A 16,297-nucleotide genomic window follows, 5' to 3' on the forward strand; every position below is an offset into this window, starting at 1 on the left:
CTGTGATTTGTTATGAGTTTTGACTTAGCATATCTGTGAACTCAACCAGCTGTGATTGATTCAACAAACCATTAATAACCAATTTCTTAAAATAGCTTGTGAACCTTTCACTCCCATCGCATTTCTCCAAAACTCATTTAAATATTTATTTTTTTTGTTCTTCTGCTACATAAAAAAATAAATATAGTGACCCATCGCTAAATCTAGACCAATCTCAGTAAGATTAGTCCGTTCCATCCACAATTATCTCAAGCAAAATTTTAGCTAGGAACCTAAACGTCTCCATGCTATTCATTGTTTTGTTCCCTGCTCATGATTCATACCAGACCAGTTGATTTTCTACGCTCTTCTCTGTTTTTCACTTTGGAAGCTAACCTTACGATCAGGCCAGTTGAATTTTTCAAAGACATATTCATAATCTTCCATAGCTCCATCGGTGAGCAGCATGATTGCTTGGTTGCAAAGGCCTCCTTGTCCTGCATCTCTGAACTACAAACAGAACAAACGACAATGAAAGCATGTATAGAGATACACATCTCACTGGCACAAATAGTATAGCAGATTAATGAAGTCCTTCGTTAAGCCTCAGCAACTCCTATCTGTCATACCGATAGGTGTGCTCAAACATAATATTGTTAATGATATCAAGTTTTATTCATTTATTTTTATTTATTTATTTTATTTATTTATTTGATTTTTATACCGCCCTTCTCCCGAAGGACTCAGGGCGGTGTACAGGCAAGATAAAACATACAATATACAAATTAAAATACAATTTAAAAAACTTATTTTAAAAATTAGCCTGAGAAAAAATTTAAAATATACCATAAACTAAAAACCCCATTTAAAATTAATAAAATTTACAAAATTTAAAAATTAAAATTCAATTCAAGCCAGCCCCGCGCGAATAAAAAGGTGTGTCTTCAGTTCGCGACGGAATGTCCGAAGGTCAGGTATTTGGCGTAAGCTCGGGGGAAGCTCGTTCCAGAGTGTGGGAGCTCCCACAGAGAAGGCCCTTCCCCCGGGGGCCGCCAGCCGGCATTGTTTGGCGGACGGCACCCTGAGAAGTCCCTCTCTGTGAGAGCGTACGGGTCGGTGGGAGGCATGTGGTAACAGCAGGCGGTCCCGTAAGTACCCAGGCCCTAAGCCATGGAGCGCTTTAAAGGTCGTAACCAACACCTTAAAGTGCACTCGAAAGGCCACAGGTAGCCAGTGCAGTCTGCGCAGGAGCGGTGTTACGTGGGAGCTACGCGTAGCTCCCTCTATCACCCGCGCAGCTGCATTCTGGACTAACTGGAGCCTCCGAGTGCACTTCAAGGGGAGCCCCATGTAGAGAGCATTACAATAATCCAAGCGAGAGGTAACGAGTGCATGAGTGACCGTGCACAGGGCATCCCGATCAAGGAAGGGGCGCAACTGCCGAACCAGGCGAACCTGGTGGAAGGCCCTCCTGGAGACGGCCGTCAAATGATCTTCAAGCGACAGCCGATCATCCAGGAGGACACCTAAGTTGTGCACCCTATCCTTTGGGGCCAATAACTCGCCTCCAACAGCCAGCCGCGGCTGCAGCTGGCTGAATCGGGATGCCGGCATCCACAGCCACTCCGTCTTGGAGGGATTAAGCTTGAGCCTGTTTCTCCCCATCCAGACCCGTACGGCTTTCAAACACCGGGACAGCACTTCAACAACTTCATTGGGGTGGCCCGGGGCTGCCTTTATTATTTTATTTATTATTTTATTATTATTTGTACAAATAACTTAAGGCAGCAAACATGCCTTCCTCTTCATATTTTCCTCTCAACAATATTGCTGTGAAGTGGGTTGGCTAACAGAGAGTATCTGGTTCAAATTCACCCAACTGGCTTTCATTTCTAAGATGGGACTACAACTCATAGTCTCATGGTTTCTTGCCTGGCACCTTAACCACTAGATCCATGATGGCGAACCTATAGCCATATCGGTAGGCATGCAAGCCAGCTGATTTTTGGACCTTCTGGGCCCACCAGAAGTAGGGAAACAGGCTGTTTCCTGCCTCCAGAGGCCTAGGGGGTGGGGAAGGCCCATTTTTTGCTCTCCCCAGGCTTCAGAGCACCTCTAGGAGTCTGGGGAGGGTGAAAATGGCCATCCCCACCCACCCGGAGGTCCTCCGGAGGCTGGAATCGGCCCAATTGCCAACTTCCGGTGGGACCGAAAGGCCCATTTTTTGCTCTCCCCAGGCTCCAGAGACTCCCCAGGCTTCAAGAGAGGCTCTGGAACCTGGGGAGAGCAAAAAACAGGCCTACCGGGCCCACCGTGCCATCACGTGCCAAAAGCGAGGGGGCGGGAGGGGTGTGCATGCGGGGATGGGGTGCATATAATTATGGGTGTGGGCACACACACGCATGACACCCCCCGTGCTCCCCCCACTTTTGGCAAGCAAGGGCAAAAAGTTTTGCCATCACTGCACTAGACTAAAAAAAAGAAATAATAAAATAAAAATAAGTAAAATAAAATAAAATAAAATAAATAGTTCATAAAGGTCTCCCTACTTTTGTGCTAGATAGTTCTATGATTATTTATGATGGAAGGGAAAAATGTTGGTCATACCAGTAATATATTTCATAATAATTCATAGGAAGCAAATATTAGCTATAAAATGGATAAAAATAATCCAGGCACTGAGACCCAATATACCCACCTTGAATTCAGTTATGTTCCAGAAGATTACAGAAGTCTATTACCTAGACTTTCCAAAAATAAAATCAAGACTTTTGCCTAATCTAAATATTTCTGGGCGGATGTAAGGTTGCTGGTATCCTTATCATTATATGTACGTTATTGATATTCCTCTTTGTAGCCTCCAACTAAGGTGACTCTGGTGATCTGATGCTAATTAAATTTAGTGTCTCCTAGCTTGTCTATTCCTTCTTGAAACAGCATTTGCTACACATCATCTGATGGTTTAGATGGAATATTCATGCTAGATGCAGGTTTTAAATTGTACGAATGAACTCGGTTTAATTAAATAAAGTAGTTAGGCCTTAGCATTCAAAAGCATTTGTTCTCACCTTCTCTAATACCATCCTTCTACCTCTCCTATCACTAGGAAAGCAGACCCAACCAAATATGTTATCCTCTTGAACAAATATGAAATTGGAAAGATATAGATATGATTAACCACAAAAGCCAACTCAGTGGTCTCCCTCCTAAAGAAAAAGAGTTTCAGGTTAATCAAGACCTGATCTATTAGGGTCATCTAATCCCATTCCTAATACCTATTTTGGTCACAGTGACGGAACTGTTTTATTGCTATCCTAAGTCCAACGTATAATAAACATGAACAAGTAAGTCAACATCCTTAAAATAATACTGTCCAACCTGGTCTGCAGTTTGAAACAACATGTTCATCAGCAGGTTTTGGCAATGTCACAAAGAATATCTGTCACTATTATCTTTCCTTCCTTTTCCTTCAATGATTTGCAATAATCAGCACAATGCTGCGAAAGCCAGTGAGCCTTTAAAAAAAAATGTAGAGCAGTCTTACCTCCCTCAGAATTTTGAAGGATTCAGTCAGGGCTTTGTTCACCTTCCCAACTCCTTTTGCTTGTAACTCGTACACCAGCTGCTTGAAATGCTGAGCAAATGAGACATTAAAAGCACTCTAATAGCAGTGATTAGAAATATTTGACAAAGGATAATACAGGAATGTCAAAACTTTAGAAAACTACTCAAAGGATAGCGATCTCTAGAGCAAGCGATATATGAAGAGACCTTGGTAACATCATCATTGCTAGTCTAGGCTAGTCTTGGATTAGCATTGATGATGTTACCTAGTTTGGGTAATGAAACATCTGCAAGAAAATAGCCAAGTTCAGAGAGCACCAAGGACCCCCTCATTTCAATCTTGAGCTACCAATATTCTCCTTTTTTGGCAAACTACAGTATATATTTCAGCACTAGGACAGCTCCATAATTTGAGTTACCCGAAATAATACAGTACTTTCCAGTGAAGGCAACAGCAATCTGAAGCTGCTACTATGGTACAGAAAGATCAATGCATTTCCCCCTTCTCCTACTCTTTTCTATACAGATTATCCAAGACTTGTGACCAGTTACTGACCAACTGTTCAAAGATATAACGGACCTCCCCAGAGTTTTTTATGTTCCGTTTTTGAAGTTATGGGAGCTGCAACCCCATGATTACATGATTGTATTTTGGGGTCTTGGCAAGTGGCTCAGCTTTACAGGGGTTTCTGATGTCCTGCAGGCATAGGACCATGATTTGCAACAATTTTTTTTTGCCGGTTTCTGGCATTTACTTCTGGTTTCTGGTAAAAAAAAAATACTCACTGGGGAAAATGGATATACTTAACAATTGTAGTGTTCACTTAATGCCCACGACAAAAAATGTTGAAAAATGAGGTCCAGTCATGTGATGCCTAACTTACAACCATAATGACTTAACAATAAAAAAATCTGGTCCCAAATGGGGTCATAAATTGAGGACTCCCTCTGTGTCTGCCGCTTCCTATAGTGATCTCAGGAAATCCAGCCCCTGAACTTCCCACTGCTTACTTTCGCCATTCCCTTACCTCCCTCTGGGCTGCCTTTGAAATAACATAACATAACATCAGAGTTGGAAGGGACCTTGGAGGCCTTCTAGTCCAACCCCCTGCCCAGGCAGGAAACCCTACACCATCTCAGTCAGATGGTTATCCAACATTTTCTTAAAAATTTCCAGCGTTGGAGCATTCACAACAAATCAGCATCTTGTTCTGTGCCCCTGTTCTTTATTGCAACAATCTCAGAAATTGCCAGCTTGGCACATCCTACTGGTCCAGCTGTTCTCTCATTACTACAGTATTCAAGTCAAGCTTTCTTTCTTGTTTATCTTTACCAGATTTAGAAGTTGTCTTTAACCCCAAACCTGATGATGAAATTCACAATTTCTTTACAATATTAATATTTCTTATTTTCTCGGAGATTTTATATTACCAATTAAAATAATGTAATCATGATTTAATCCCTCTTAATTGTAGTTATTGGAGGGCCATTGTTTTTTTAAAAAACATTTCGCATTTTCTCAAATGCATAGATTTTATGGTTCTTTGGTTGAGGGAATATAAATTTGTTGTGAAAATGCATCCAGGGCTTTGGTTTGTCAACTCTGGGAGTTGAAGTCCACAAGTCTTAAAGGGACCAAGGTTGGAGACCCCTGTACTAAGCTAGCATTTGGATATATAAAAATAGCCACAGAATTCACAGGGGCAGAAAAAAGCATTGGTTAGATATGTTTTATAACAGTTTATGGGCCTTTAAGTCCCCAGTGTTTAAATGCCATATTCAGTAGAGAATGTCTTTTCAAGTTTAATACTTACCTCCCTGTTATCTCTGTCAGCTTGAACCAGGATTCCCTTGAAACACGATTCAATGTAATGAACATAGTCATTGTACTGTAAAGACAAAAGGAGGAAAATTACATGCTGTAAAAGGAAATGTTTTAAAAGAAATCTGAAAGGATGAGCAGATTTTATACCGAATAAAAACCTCTTCTAACTACAGACTGTCATGTTCGCTTTGAGCGCAAGGAATACATTTTTAAAATGCAAGGTGTTACAAAACAATTTTTGTTGCCTTTTGGGAGGCAAATCAGTCAGCATGGATGTGTAGGACATAATTCAGTAATTTTCATTGATGATTAAATAGTACATAGGGGAAAGAAAATGTAAATTAAGAAGCAAATAATCTTAGCTACATCTGCCTGTGTGTCTTTCCTTAATCTTTTTTTTTTAGTTTTGTAGATTAACAGAGTTGGAAGGGACCTTGGAGGTCTTCAAGTCCAACCCCCTGCTTAGGCAGGAAACCCTACACCGCTTCAGACAAATGGTTATCCAACAACTTCTTTAAAATTTCCAGTGTTCGAGCATTTACAACTTCTGGAGGCAAGTTGTTCCACCGCTTAATTGTTCTAACGGTCAGAAAATTTCTCCTTAGTTCTAAATTGCTTCTCTCCTTGATTAATTTCAACCCATTGCCTCTTATCCTACCCTCAGGTGCTCTGAATTACAATTTCTAGTATTTTGCTCCTTATTAGCCTTGCACTCCTCTTAATGCTGAATCAGGCAGCTTTGTTTGCATTTGATAATGTTCTGGGTGCACCTTCTTCCCTTAATTGGTAGTAGTCAACACGAGAGGGGTAAAATCAATAAGGAAACCAAGGAGACCTATTTATCATAATAGCTCTTTGGCAATGAAACTCATGATTAAGAGAGATGATGGGCTTGCTTTCACTGAAAGAGCTCAAGCAAAGGCTACACGGACACCTGTCGGGAATATCTTTATTTGGGTTCCTGCACCCAAAGTTCTAAGTGTCTCCTTTCACTCTCTGAATGTTTAATCCCACCTCTTTGCCTCAAAGATGTATAATAAGAATTGCTCCTGAAGAATGCTGGTAAAACTCAAGGAGGAAGGGGGCAGAGCAGGGGTGAAATCTATTTACCTTCCTTACCTGTTCGGAAGTGCACGTGCCGCATGGGGGGTGCTCACTTTGCTCACACGCGCACATCACATGCGCGTGCAAACCTTCTGCGCATGCGCAAAACCTTCTGCATATGCATAAGGAAGGTAAAAAACTTTACCTGCATATAGAAGGTAAAAAACAGATTACTTCCTGATTAAAACCAGGAAGTAATGACACCCGGCCACGATTGCTACCAGATCGCGCAATCCTGTCTGATCCAGGAGCATTTCACTCCTGGAGCAGAGGATGATGCCTGAATGTTATTTCTCTTGTTTTGGAAACATAGCTCATGATATGTTTCCATACTGGAAAAATCAATACCTCGGATCAGATGTAGAAATGGAAACCAATCTGATGATAATAATAATGATCTACTCTAGATTTACTGCTACAGTCAGAATAGTTTGGCTCCTCTATAGTTGAATAAGAGTACTCTTCATTCTGCTGGTTTTCTCAGGTCTTTTATGGATACTCAAAATACAAAGGCCTGTCTTGTCAAAGACTGGTGAAGGATAAGGTTCAGGGGAGGAGGGTGCTTGAAGTTTCTTTGTTGTTGTTGGGCGTGGCGAACTCAAGTCCCCATGGAAGAAGATGCCATAAGAAAAAAGATTTCATACTCCGAAGCTGAGGAATTTCAAAGAAATTGGTTGTCCAATTGTGGTTAAATTCTACAACTTGCTCTTAACTCTGAACTACCCGAAAAGCAAAATTATTTTGCCAGGGAACCTGGTGAGATGACTGTATTAACTTCCTGACCAAAATAAAAAGTAAAAAAAAAATCACAGTTATACTTGCAAATTTCAGTCAAGAAGACTCACTTATCAGCAGGACTATATTCAGAGCAGGCTGGTCTGTCCTTCTAGGCAGGGTGCCTTTCTCAATGGGCTGGATTATTTGGAATGATCCCTGCCATTATTTCAAGACAGTCAAGTTAATGGCCATGATGGCCAGGGGTGATGGCAATTGTAATCCAGGACAAATCTCATGGGCACCATAGCTGAGACAACTGTTGAGAGAGTCCTGTTTTATAGCTCAGCAGCTCGAAACAGTGCACCACAGTCCCAAAGGATTGGTTTCTGCTACTCAAAACTGCTGTAAACAAGAGCATGAAGGAAGCCCTAATGCAGGGATTAGATAGACAAAGATGGAAAGACTGCAGATCAGCAAAGAAATGAACAGAAAGGCCCAGGAAAAAAACAAAAATCAACATAAAGATGACAAACAGGTTAACTGTAACCTACCTGCTGAGTTCTTTTATCTATCGCTACAATTGATATCTCTGTGCACCAAGGGTGCTATTCAGCAGGTTCTGAAAGGTTCCGGAGAACCGGTAGCAGAAATTTTGAGTAGTTTGGAGAACCGGCAAATACTACCTCTGGCTGGCCCCAGAGTGGGGTGGGAATGAAGTTTTTGCAACTCCTTCTCCCAGGAGTGGGGAGGGAATGGGGATTTTGCAGTATCCTCCTGGAGTGGGGTGGGAATGGAGATTTTGCAGCATCCTTCCCCTGCCACGCCCACCAAGCCACACCACGCCCACCAAGCCACACCAACAGAATCGGTGGTAAAAAACTTTGAATTCCACCACTGGACTAGATAGACAAAGATGGAAAGGCTGCAGATCAACAAAGAAATGAACAAAGGCCCAGAAAGAAAGGGGAAAAAAACCACAAGAGAAACACAAAGATGACAAACAGGTTACATACAACCTACCTGCAGAGTTCTTTTATCTATTGATACAAGTGATATCACCATGCACCATTGTTAAAGTACAAGACAGTTCTTTACCTCGAGTGGCTTAAAATTAAACATTCATGAAAGGGAACAGAAAAGGAGGCAAACAGAGAACGGGTTTCGCCAAGTACAGCTATGCATTTGTTTCAACCTCACAAGCTTCAGCTTAGTGACAGGCTAAGTTATTGAGAGAGATCAGAAATTACTTCAGGGCTCCAAATCAGGCAGACTGGAGGAACAATGTATTGGTTAGTGAGTCAAGTGCTGAAATAGCACAGTGGGGCTACCTAGGGATATTTCCACTTTTGCTCTGCTAAAGATCTCACTTCCATATCTCCACGAATCCCTCTTTTACGGATAACATGCCAGGGTTGCCCCTTTTCTGCGGGATGAGGGTGGAGGGGGGGGCTGATGTAAGGGCTCTCTTGCATTTTAATCTCATGAAATTACTCTTGAGAGTAAATATCCTGTCCAAGCCTGTTCAGACCCTTAATCTCATAGCAAAAGCTATTTTTAACAACTGTTCGGTGACCAAAGCCAGATAAAATAATTTCTATCTGAAACAACTTCTGCAAGCTAAAGGGAGAATTTGGTTTCATCCCAGGATTCTATAGATATATTTAGCCAGAAATATATATTTATATATCTATATCTATATCTATATCTATATCTATATCTATATCTATATCTATATTGCAATGATATGTAAAGCTAAGTGATCAGGGAAATCACTTCTATAAAATATAAAAATATCTCAAAAAGATATGTGCTTTAAAAAAATAATAAAATAGAAGCTTCCATCCATGACCACAAGATGTAGTAAAAAAAAGTCAAGATGATAACACTCTCCCCCATTGTATGTGTCAGATGTGTTGCAACACACACACACACACACACACACACAAATAGGTGGCACATCAAGCACACCATTGTGGCCACCATCCTTCTTTTGACTATACCCTGCAATACACCTGAGTTACAGTCTTTTGGAATGAGTAATTTATGCTTTGAATATGTCACATCTGTTAATAAAAGAGCTGATTGTCCAATCTTTTGTAACCATTCAGCATATAGGTTTTACAAAAAGTAGACCTAACTGCACACCAGAACAACTAGACACAAGAACAGTTTTTTCCCAAATGTCATCACTCTGCTCAGCAAAGAATTCCCTCACCCTGCAAACTATTTACTAAGGCTGTATTACTATTACTATTAATCTTCTCACTGTTTCTATCACCCATCTCCTCCCACTTATCACTGTATGACTGTAACTTTGTTGCTTGTATCCTTACGATTTATATTGACTGTTTCCTAATATGATTTGATTGTTTATTTGTACCCTATAACTAGCAATAAGTGTTGTACCTTATGATTCTTGATGAATATATTTTTTCTTCTTTGTACTCCAAGAGCATAAGTACCAAGACAAATTTCTTGTGTGTCCAATCAATCTTGGCCAATAAAAAATTCTATTCTATTCTGTTCTGTTCTGTTCTTTTGGAGGAACAATAGAGTTTACAAGCAAAGTTTCTGAATAAATAAACTGAGCATCTAATAAATATGATGTTTTGTTTGGCTTATGTCACATCATTCTTCCAGGAACACCCAACAACCATCTGGAGGTAAATTGGAGTGAGATTGGTCCAAGTCATCCAATGAATTTCCATAGCTGAGCATAGATTTGAACTTTGGTTTTCCCAGATCACCATTTTAAACACATAACATCCCACACTAACTGTTGTGGTCCGCCAGCAGTCTAAGGAGCTGGCAACGGAGTAGGACAGCAATGAGGCTGAGGTGGGGCCAGTCCCATCGGGGAGTGAGGTGTGGACTCCAGAGCCTCCAGAGACTGATAATAGTGAGGCAAAGGAACAGGAGGAGCCTGTTCCTAATGCACGCATGAGAGGAGCTGCCAGAAGGCAAGAGCAGCTCAAGCAAAGAGGACGACTCGGGAGTAGGGCCAAGAGATGATTGGCCCCTCCCATAAGGCTTAAAACAGACCAGCAATGGTGTTTGGGCTTTGCCGGAAAATAATGTTGATATCTTTGACTTCTTGCATTTATTTTTGTATCGGTGTCTTCTGAACGTTTGCCTAGAAAGGCCTTTGGCAGTTTGCCTAATTGACAAAGGTTTGTGATAGGACTAAGGAATTTGTGGAGGAATTTGATTTAATTTAGTTGGACTACGCTGAGAATGAAGTAATTCTCAGCTGTTCGAATAAAGTTTGTTTGTTTTTTCACTGACTGAGTTTCCTGCTACCTACTTGGGCCTGGGTCACAACACTAATGGTAGTCATTCTAAAGGAAAAGAGAGATTCAAGGAAGGAGATACTTACTGCAATAATATTGACAAAATCATTTTCTCCCAGTGTGTCCAATATAGTGACAATAGTGTGCTTAGCAATGGTGAGTCGCAAACCCTTCATACTTCCACTGATGTCCACCACGATCACAATATCTTTGGGTGATGTAGCTGCCTGGATATACCTTAGGATAGATGTAGGATAGGAAAAGGAAGTCAGAAATAGAAAGTAAACATATTAACTGAGATACAGTGGAGAATTTGGACCAATCACAGCACTCATTATCCTAGGCCACAGGTGTCAAACTTGTCTCATCACGCATCCAGCCCTCAGGCCACCAATTTGACACCCTTGTCCTAGGCTGAAAATAATGAATATTCAGGAGCAATACAAAATTGCTCCTCTTTCCTATTCTTCTGTCTCAGTAATATAGGTACTATGAATCTTTAAGTTAAGAGACTGATTGGGCAGGAGGATATGCTCATTAAATTCCAAATTAAGACAGTTTACCTTATGTGTATTATAGTATCAGTATATAAATGACATAAATCATGGAGAATAATATACAAATGGATGAAGACTATTGCTTAACACTGTGTAAGCCGCCCTGAGTCTTCGGAGAAGGGCGGGATATAAATTCAAATTAAAAAAAAAGAATGGCATAAAATGAGCATAATTGTAAGTTCTTGCTTGAACCACTTCAGGTGCAATGAACGTATTCATTAAGGGCAGGGAGAAGTATGCCTAAGTAAAAATTTGGACAATTGTACTGTGAAAAGCAATAGGCCTTTCTTCTCAATACGAATCAGGGGTGAAATGCTCCCGGTTCAGATCGGATTACCCAATCCAGTAGTAATGGCGGTGGGTGGTTCAAAGAACCGGTAGCAAAAATCCCTGGCCTCCCACATGCCCAGATGAGCTGTGCGATCACCAGAGGTTTTTTTTTTACTTCTAAAAGCATTTTATTTTCGGCCGAAAAAATGCCTTTAAAAGTTAAAAAAAGCATCTTATGATCGCGCGGCTCAGCTGGGATCGTCAGAACTTTTTAAAAGCATTTTTTTACAACCTCTTCTGCTGAAGAGGTTGTAAAAATGCTTTTAAAAGGCTCTGACGATCCCAGCTGAGTTACCTGATTGTCAGAGGCTTTTTTTTCTTTTAAAAGCAAAAAAATGCTTTTAAAAGAAAACAAAAGCCTTTGATGATCAGGCAACTCAGCTGGGATCGTCAGAGCCTTTTAAAAGCATTTTTTTACAACCTCTTTGGCTGAAGAGGTTGTAGAAAAAATGTTTTTAAAAAAAAGTTGGCCACGCCCATCCAGTCACATTACCCCCTCCCCCACCAAACCATGCCCACAAAACTGGTAGTAACAAATTTTACTTTTCACCACTGATACAAATGCACAGGTTTGTCCAGACTTTAGGATTTTTTCTGCTTCTCAGAGATAAATTTATTTTGGAATGAATAGGGTTTAGCTCACATGACAAAGACAAAGAAAATGTATGGGGTTAATAACTGAGATAGGAGATTCACTTTTAATAGTTCTTGTCATATCAAGATGAGGACACAGTTTAGAGATGCCTTTTACAACACGCATGATTCTTCTAGATTACAATATTGGTGCACTCCTACTAAATCTCTTGATGTTTTCACAAAAATTAAAGAACGGAGTGGATATGAGTCTTTATTCAGCTGTACGGAAAAGCCAAACAGTGGCTGAAAAACAATCATAAAAATTGTTTTAGGGAAATGCACTGAGCTGGCCTCCAAGAACTCCCAGATAGCTAAAAGTTGTTGCCAAAATAATATTTTTTAATAAGACACAAAGGAAATGATTCAACACTTAACTGAAAAGTGATTATAATAACTACATATTTAAATACTAACATAATCAAGTCCAATTTGTTAGTCCTATCCATTATTTTTGAGAGCATAATCTCTAGTTTAATAGCCCCAAATTTGGGAGATTTAATTCTGACAGATTAGACTGATTTATGGAAGGTGGGTTCTCTATGAAAAGCAGAAGCAGCAGAATATTGGTAGCCAGTGCTCAACCATAGTAGGATTGCTAGTAAAGGCAGTCCTTGACTTACAACCATTTGTCTAGCCACTGTTCAAAGTTACAATGGCACTGAAAAAAATGAGTTGCAACCAGTCCTTGCACTCACAACATTCATGCGATCAAAATTTGGGTGCTTGGCTGTAACAAAGTTTTAAACAGAAAGCAGTACATAGGGCAGGGGTGTCAAATTCAATTTCATTGAGGGCCGCATCAGGGTTGTGTTTGACCTCCAGAGGGGGGCATGGCCAGGGTGGGTATGGCCAGCTCAATGTCACTCCTGTGGGGGGCACCTGTAGTGGCTCCAGCACTCTGCCAGCAAAAACAGGCTCCTGAGTTCCGTTTTTGGCTGCCAGGAGGCCACAGCAGCCAAAAGCAAAGCTCGGAAGCCTGTTTTCTCTGGCAGAAGCACCGTGGGCCAGTCCTTCGCTATTTCCAAGGCAGTGCATGGGCCAGATCTAAGCACCCTGCAGGCCGGATCCAGCCCCCACCCCCAGTTTGACACCTCTGATCTAGGGTATCCCTAAAATGGGAATGAAAAAATGGAACGGGTAAATATTTCCAGTACAAAAGAACTGAACAGAAGCTCATAGTTGAACTGTGGAGACTTTGGTGCTCTCTGGTTCTTTGCTTGGAGACATTTATTACCCAACTAGGTAACATCATCAATGCACTGATGATATTTTGCACTGATGGTGTTATTTAATTGGGTAATGACATGCCTGCAAGCAAACCACCAAGCTCAGAGAGCATCAAGGACTCCACAGAATAAAGGTCCCCTAAGGCAAATGCATGAATATTGGTTTCTTCCTTCTAAAACTCTCACCAGCCTCGATTTCTGCAGTCAAAGGAAAGGACTCCATTTTCATCTGGTATCCATTTTATTCCTGAGGAGACATCACAAGACATTTGCACGGATGTTACAATATAAATATCAGGACTTGTCTGCTTTTTTAAAAAAGTAGGCTTCTTTTGAGAGATAGAAACTAATTAATTAACATTTTTTTTACTTCTGTATGGTTTTTAAGCATGCAATTACAGCTGAAATCATAAAAGCCAATTTTACGGTGTTTTCCCCAAAATAAGACCCTGAAATTTTGAACCCTGAAATAAGCGCTTGGCCTTATTTTCAGGGAGGTCTTATTATTTTGGGGTGCATGGAGCAAGATGTCCTCTTGCCGTCTTATCTGATTTCCAGCTCTGCATTTAAATATTTTTGGGGAGGACTTATTTTTGGGAGGGGGAGACAATTGGGCTTATTATCAGGGGATGTCTTATTTTTGGGGAAACAGGGCAATTGTGATTTTACATTTTCATCCTTAATAATCACATTATCAGAATATTGTAGCATAGGGTAAGTGTGTATTAGAAAAAAAATAAAGCCATCAAATTCAATAGAATCGTACTGATTCTCAGCTTCCATTATTCAGGAAAAATGTAAAACCTAACTTTTGGAAAAATGAAGATAAAGTAAGACCTGTCACCTGGATAAAGCCTGAAGAACCCCGTTGTGCTGCCAAAATATTGCCAAGTGAGAGTTGGGTCTCGCTCAAAGTTCTCCACAAAAATAGCATCCAAGGCTTCCGACATGTAAATTCCATTTACAATGTCGGGGTCTGAGGGAAAAAGAGAGAACCAAATTTATTCTGTAAAAGAACTACCTTTTGAAGAATGATAAACATGACTATGAATTATAGTGAACTGTTTGCAAGTTAATTAACATCTATTCAAGCTTCTCCTTAAAGCAGGGGTGTCCAAACTTGGCAACTTTAAGACTTGTGGACTTCAACTCCCAAAATTCAGCAACTCAGCAAAGCTGGCTGAGGAATTCTGGGTGTTGAAGTCCACAAGTCTTAAAGTTGCCAAGTTTGGACACCCCTGCCTTAAAGCAACAACAGTTTAATATGTAGGTGTGGGAAGCCCCCCACCCATCCCGGAAGAATGACATATGTTGGGAAATATTAAAAAAGGCAGAATATTATATTTCCCTAAAAGTGAAATAGAGAAACGTGTTTTTAGAGGCAGGAAGCAGCCCCCAAGTCTTTCTTAATAGCCCATAGCAGATGCCAGCACTTAAAAGATAAAAGAGCTTATTGAAAGAGGAAGACAACTATCTAGATAGCTGTATTCATAAGCAAAGCAAATACTGCAGGCAGAAACCAATTCAAGACAGCATATTTAGAAACTCCTTGCAGACAGCTAACAAAGGCAGAATGGTAGGATTAGAAAGCAGCCCCTCACCCAAGATCCAACACAGGACGAAAGCCGTTAGCAACCGTAGGAATTACCCAACACCCCTTTCAGAAAACAAGCCCCTTCATGGTACCACCCGCAGAACAGCTCAAACTTCAAAGTCATCCTATAAAGATCCATCCATTCATTCAAACATTTGTTCAGCTGACCCAGAACTATCTTTGTGGTTCTGTTCAATAAAACATCTTTCCAATCAGCCTCCATGTTGTTTCCAGTGTTTTTTCTTCCAGCTTGGAACTGAACCAGATGGATTTTACTTCCAACATAGCATATGGAAATATAAGAAGCTCACATATTAACTATTGATCCATCTAACCAAGAGTTTTATTTTATTTGGAATAGTGAGCTATAGGCTCAGATTTGGTTATTCTAGAGGTTTGCTGTTGGAGCTGTTTGAAAGTGGCTGCCAGATCTATAAACAAGCTCAGAAATTTAAACAAGAAGGCAGGGTTATATAAAGTTTGCTAAGTTGTACAAATGAAGTATCTCTATTTCAAAGTTATAAAGCATCCCTGTTCTTTGAAAACGATCAAAACAGGCACATTCTCTGTAAAACTTTCATGCCAGATTTGCAAAGAATCTGGCTATTTTAATACTATTTAATACTTCAAAAAGACAAGGCTCACTGGCAGAGGATGGCAGGAGGCTGTCACAGCTGAAAATAGAGCTCCATTTTTGTTGGCAGAGGCCGGTACTTTGCTGTTTCTAGGGCAGCCCTGTGGGCCAGATCTCATCCGGCCCCTAGGCCTTGCGTTTGACACCCCTGCCTTATGGTAAAATAAACGGCCAATAAATTTCATAAGTAAATGAACAAACAAAAAAATAAATTTAAATTGGAACACTAAAATGACAGACTTCCTGAGATTAGATTAGCCCTGACCTCACCAACCTTTCTTAAAGGTTGCCTCATCAAGGAGCCCTAATTCTCCACAGCAACCAGAAGGTTAGATGGCACCTAATGTGTTATTGTTACCGTTTATGAGGTTTCTTGCTGGCAGGTTTTTATGCTTTTGCATTTATGGGGTGGTGATGATGATGATGATAATATTGTTAATATGTTGTTAGCCACCTAAAGTCACATTTGCAAGACGGCTATCATATAAATTGAACAAACAAACCAATATTGGAACGAGAAAAAGAACAGCTGAATCTCCATTTCTGTGCTTAATTAATACAAAACTATTAACTATCTGTTAATGTCTAAATACTAACCCCTTTTAACCTGCAAACATGCATTCTTCCCTTGAAGTTGCATCTATTTATTTATTTATTTATTTATTTTGTCATAACATCATACAAAAATATTATATAGTATATAAACATATATATGAGTAAATATTAGGAGGTATAAGCATATATATATATATATATATATATATATATATATATGTATGTATATATATATATATATATATATATATATATATATATATATATATATATATATATATATATA

At 40.0% G+C, this 16,297-nt stretch overlaps 1 protein-coding gene across 1 annotated transcript in view; it reads right to left on the reverse strand.

Moving 5' to 3' along the window:
- CACNA2D4 (calcium voltage-gated channel auxiliary subunit alpha2delta 4) overlaps nucleotides 1–16,297 on the reverse strand; it is a 179,951-nt gene that overhangs the window by 144,959 nt on the left and 18,695 nt on the right. Inside the window, 6 exon segments of the mRNA XM_058190459.1 lie at nucleotides 376–489; nucleotides 3,524–3,613; nucleotides 5,358–5,432; nucleotides 10,566–10,716; nucleotides 13,415–13,475; nucleotides 14,073–14,204. Of these exon segments, the coding sequence (XP_058046442.1) occupies nucleotides 376–489; nucleotides 3,524–3,613; nucleotides 5,358–5,432; nucleotides 10,566–10,716; nucleotides 13,415–13,475; nucleotides 14,073–14,204 (623 nt within the window).

Source organism: Ahaetulla prasina, chromosome 7 (assembly GCF_028640845.1).
Source record: "Ahaetulla prasina isolate Xishuangbanna chromosome 7, ASM2864084v1, whole genome shotgun sequence".
NCBI lineage: Eukaryota > Metazoa > Chordata > Lepidosauria > Squamata > Colubridae > Ahaetulla > Ahaetulla prasina.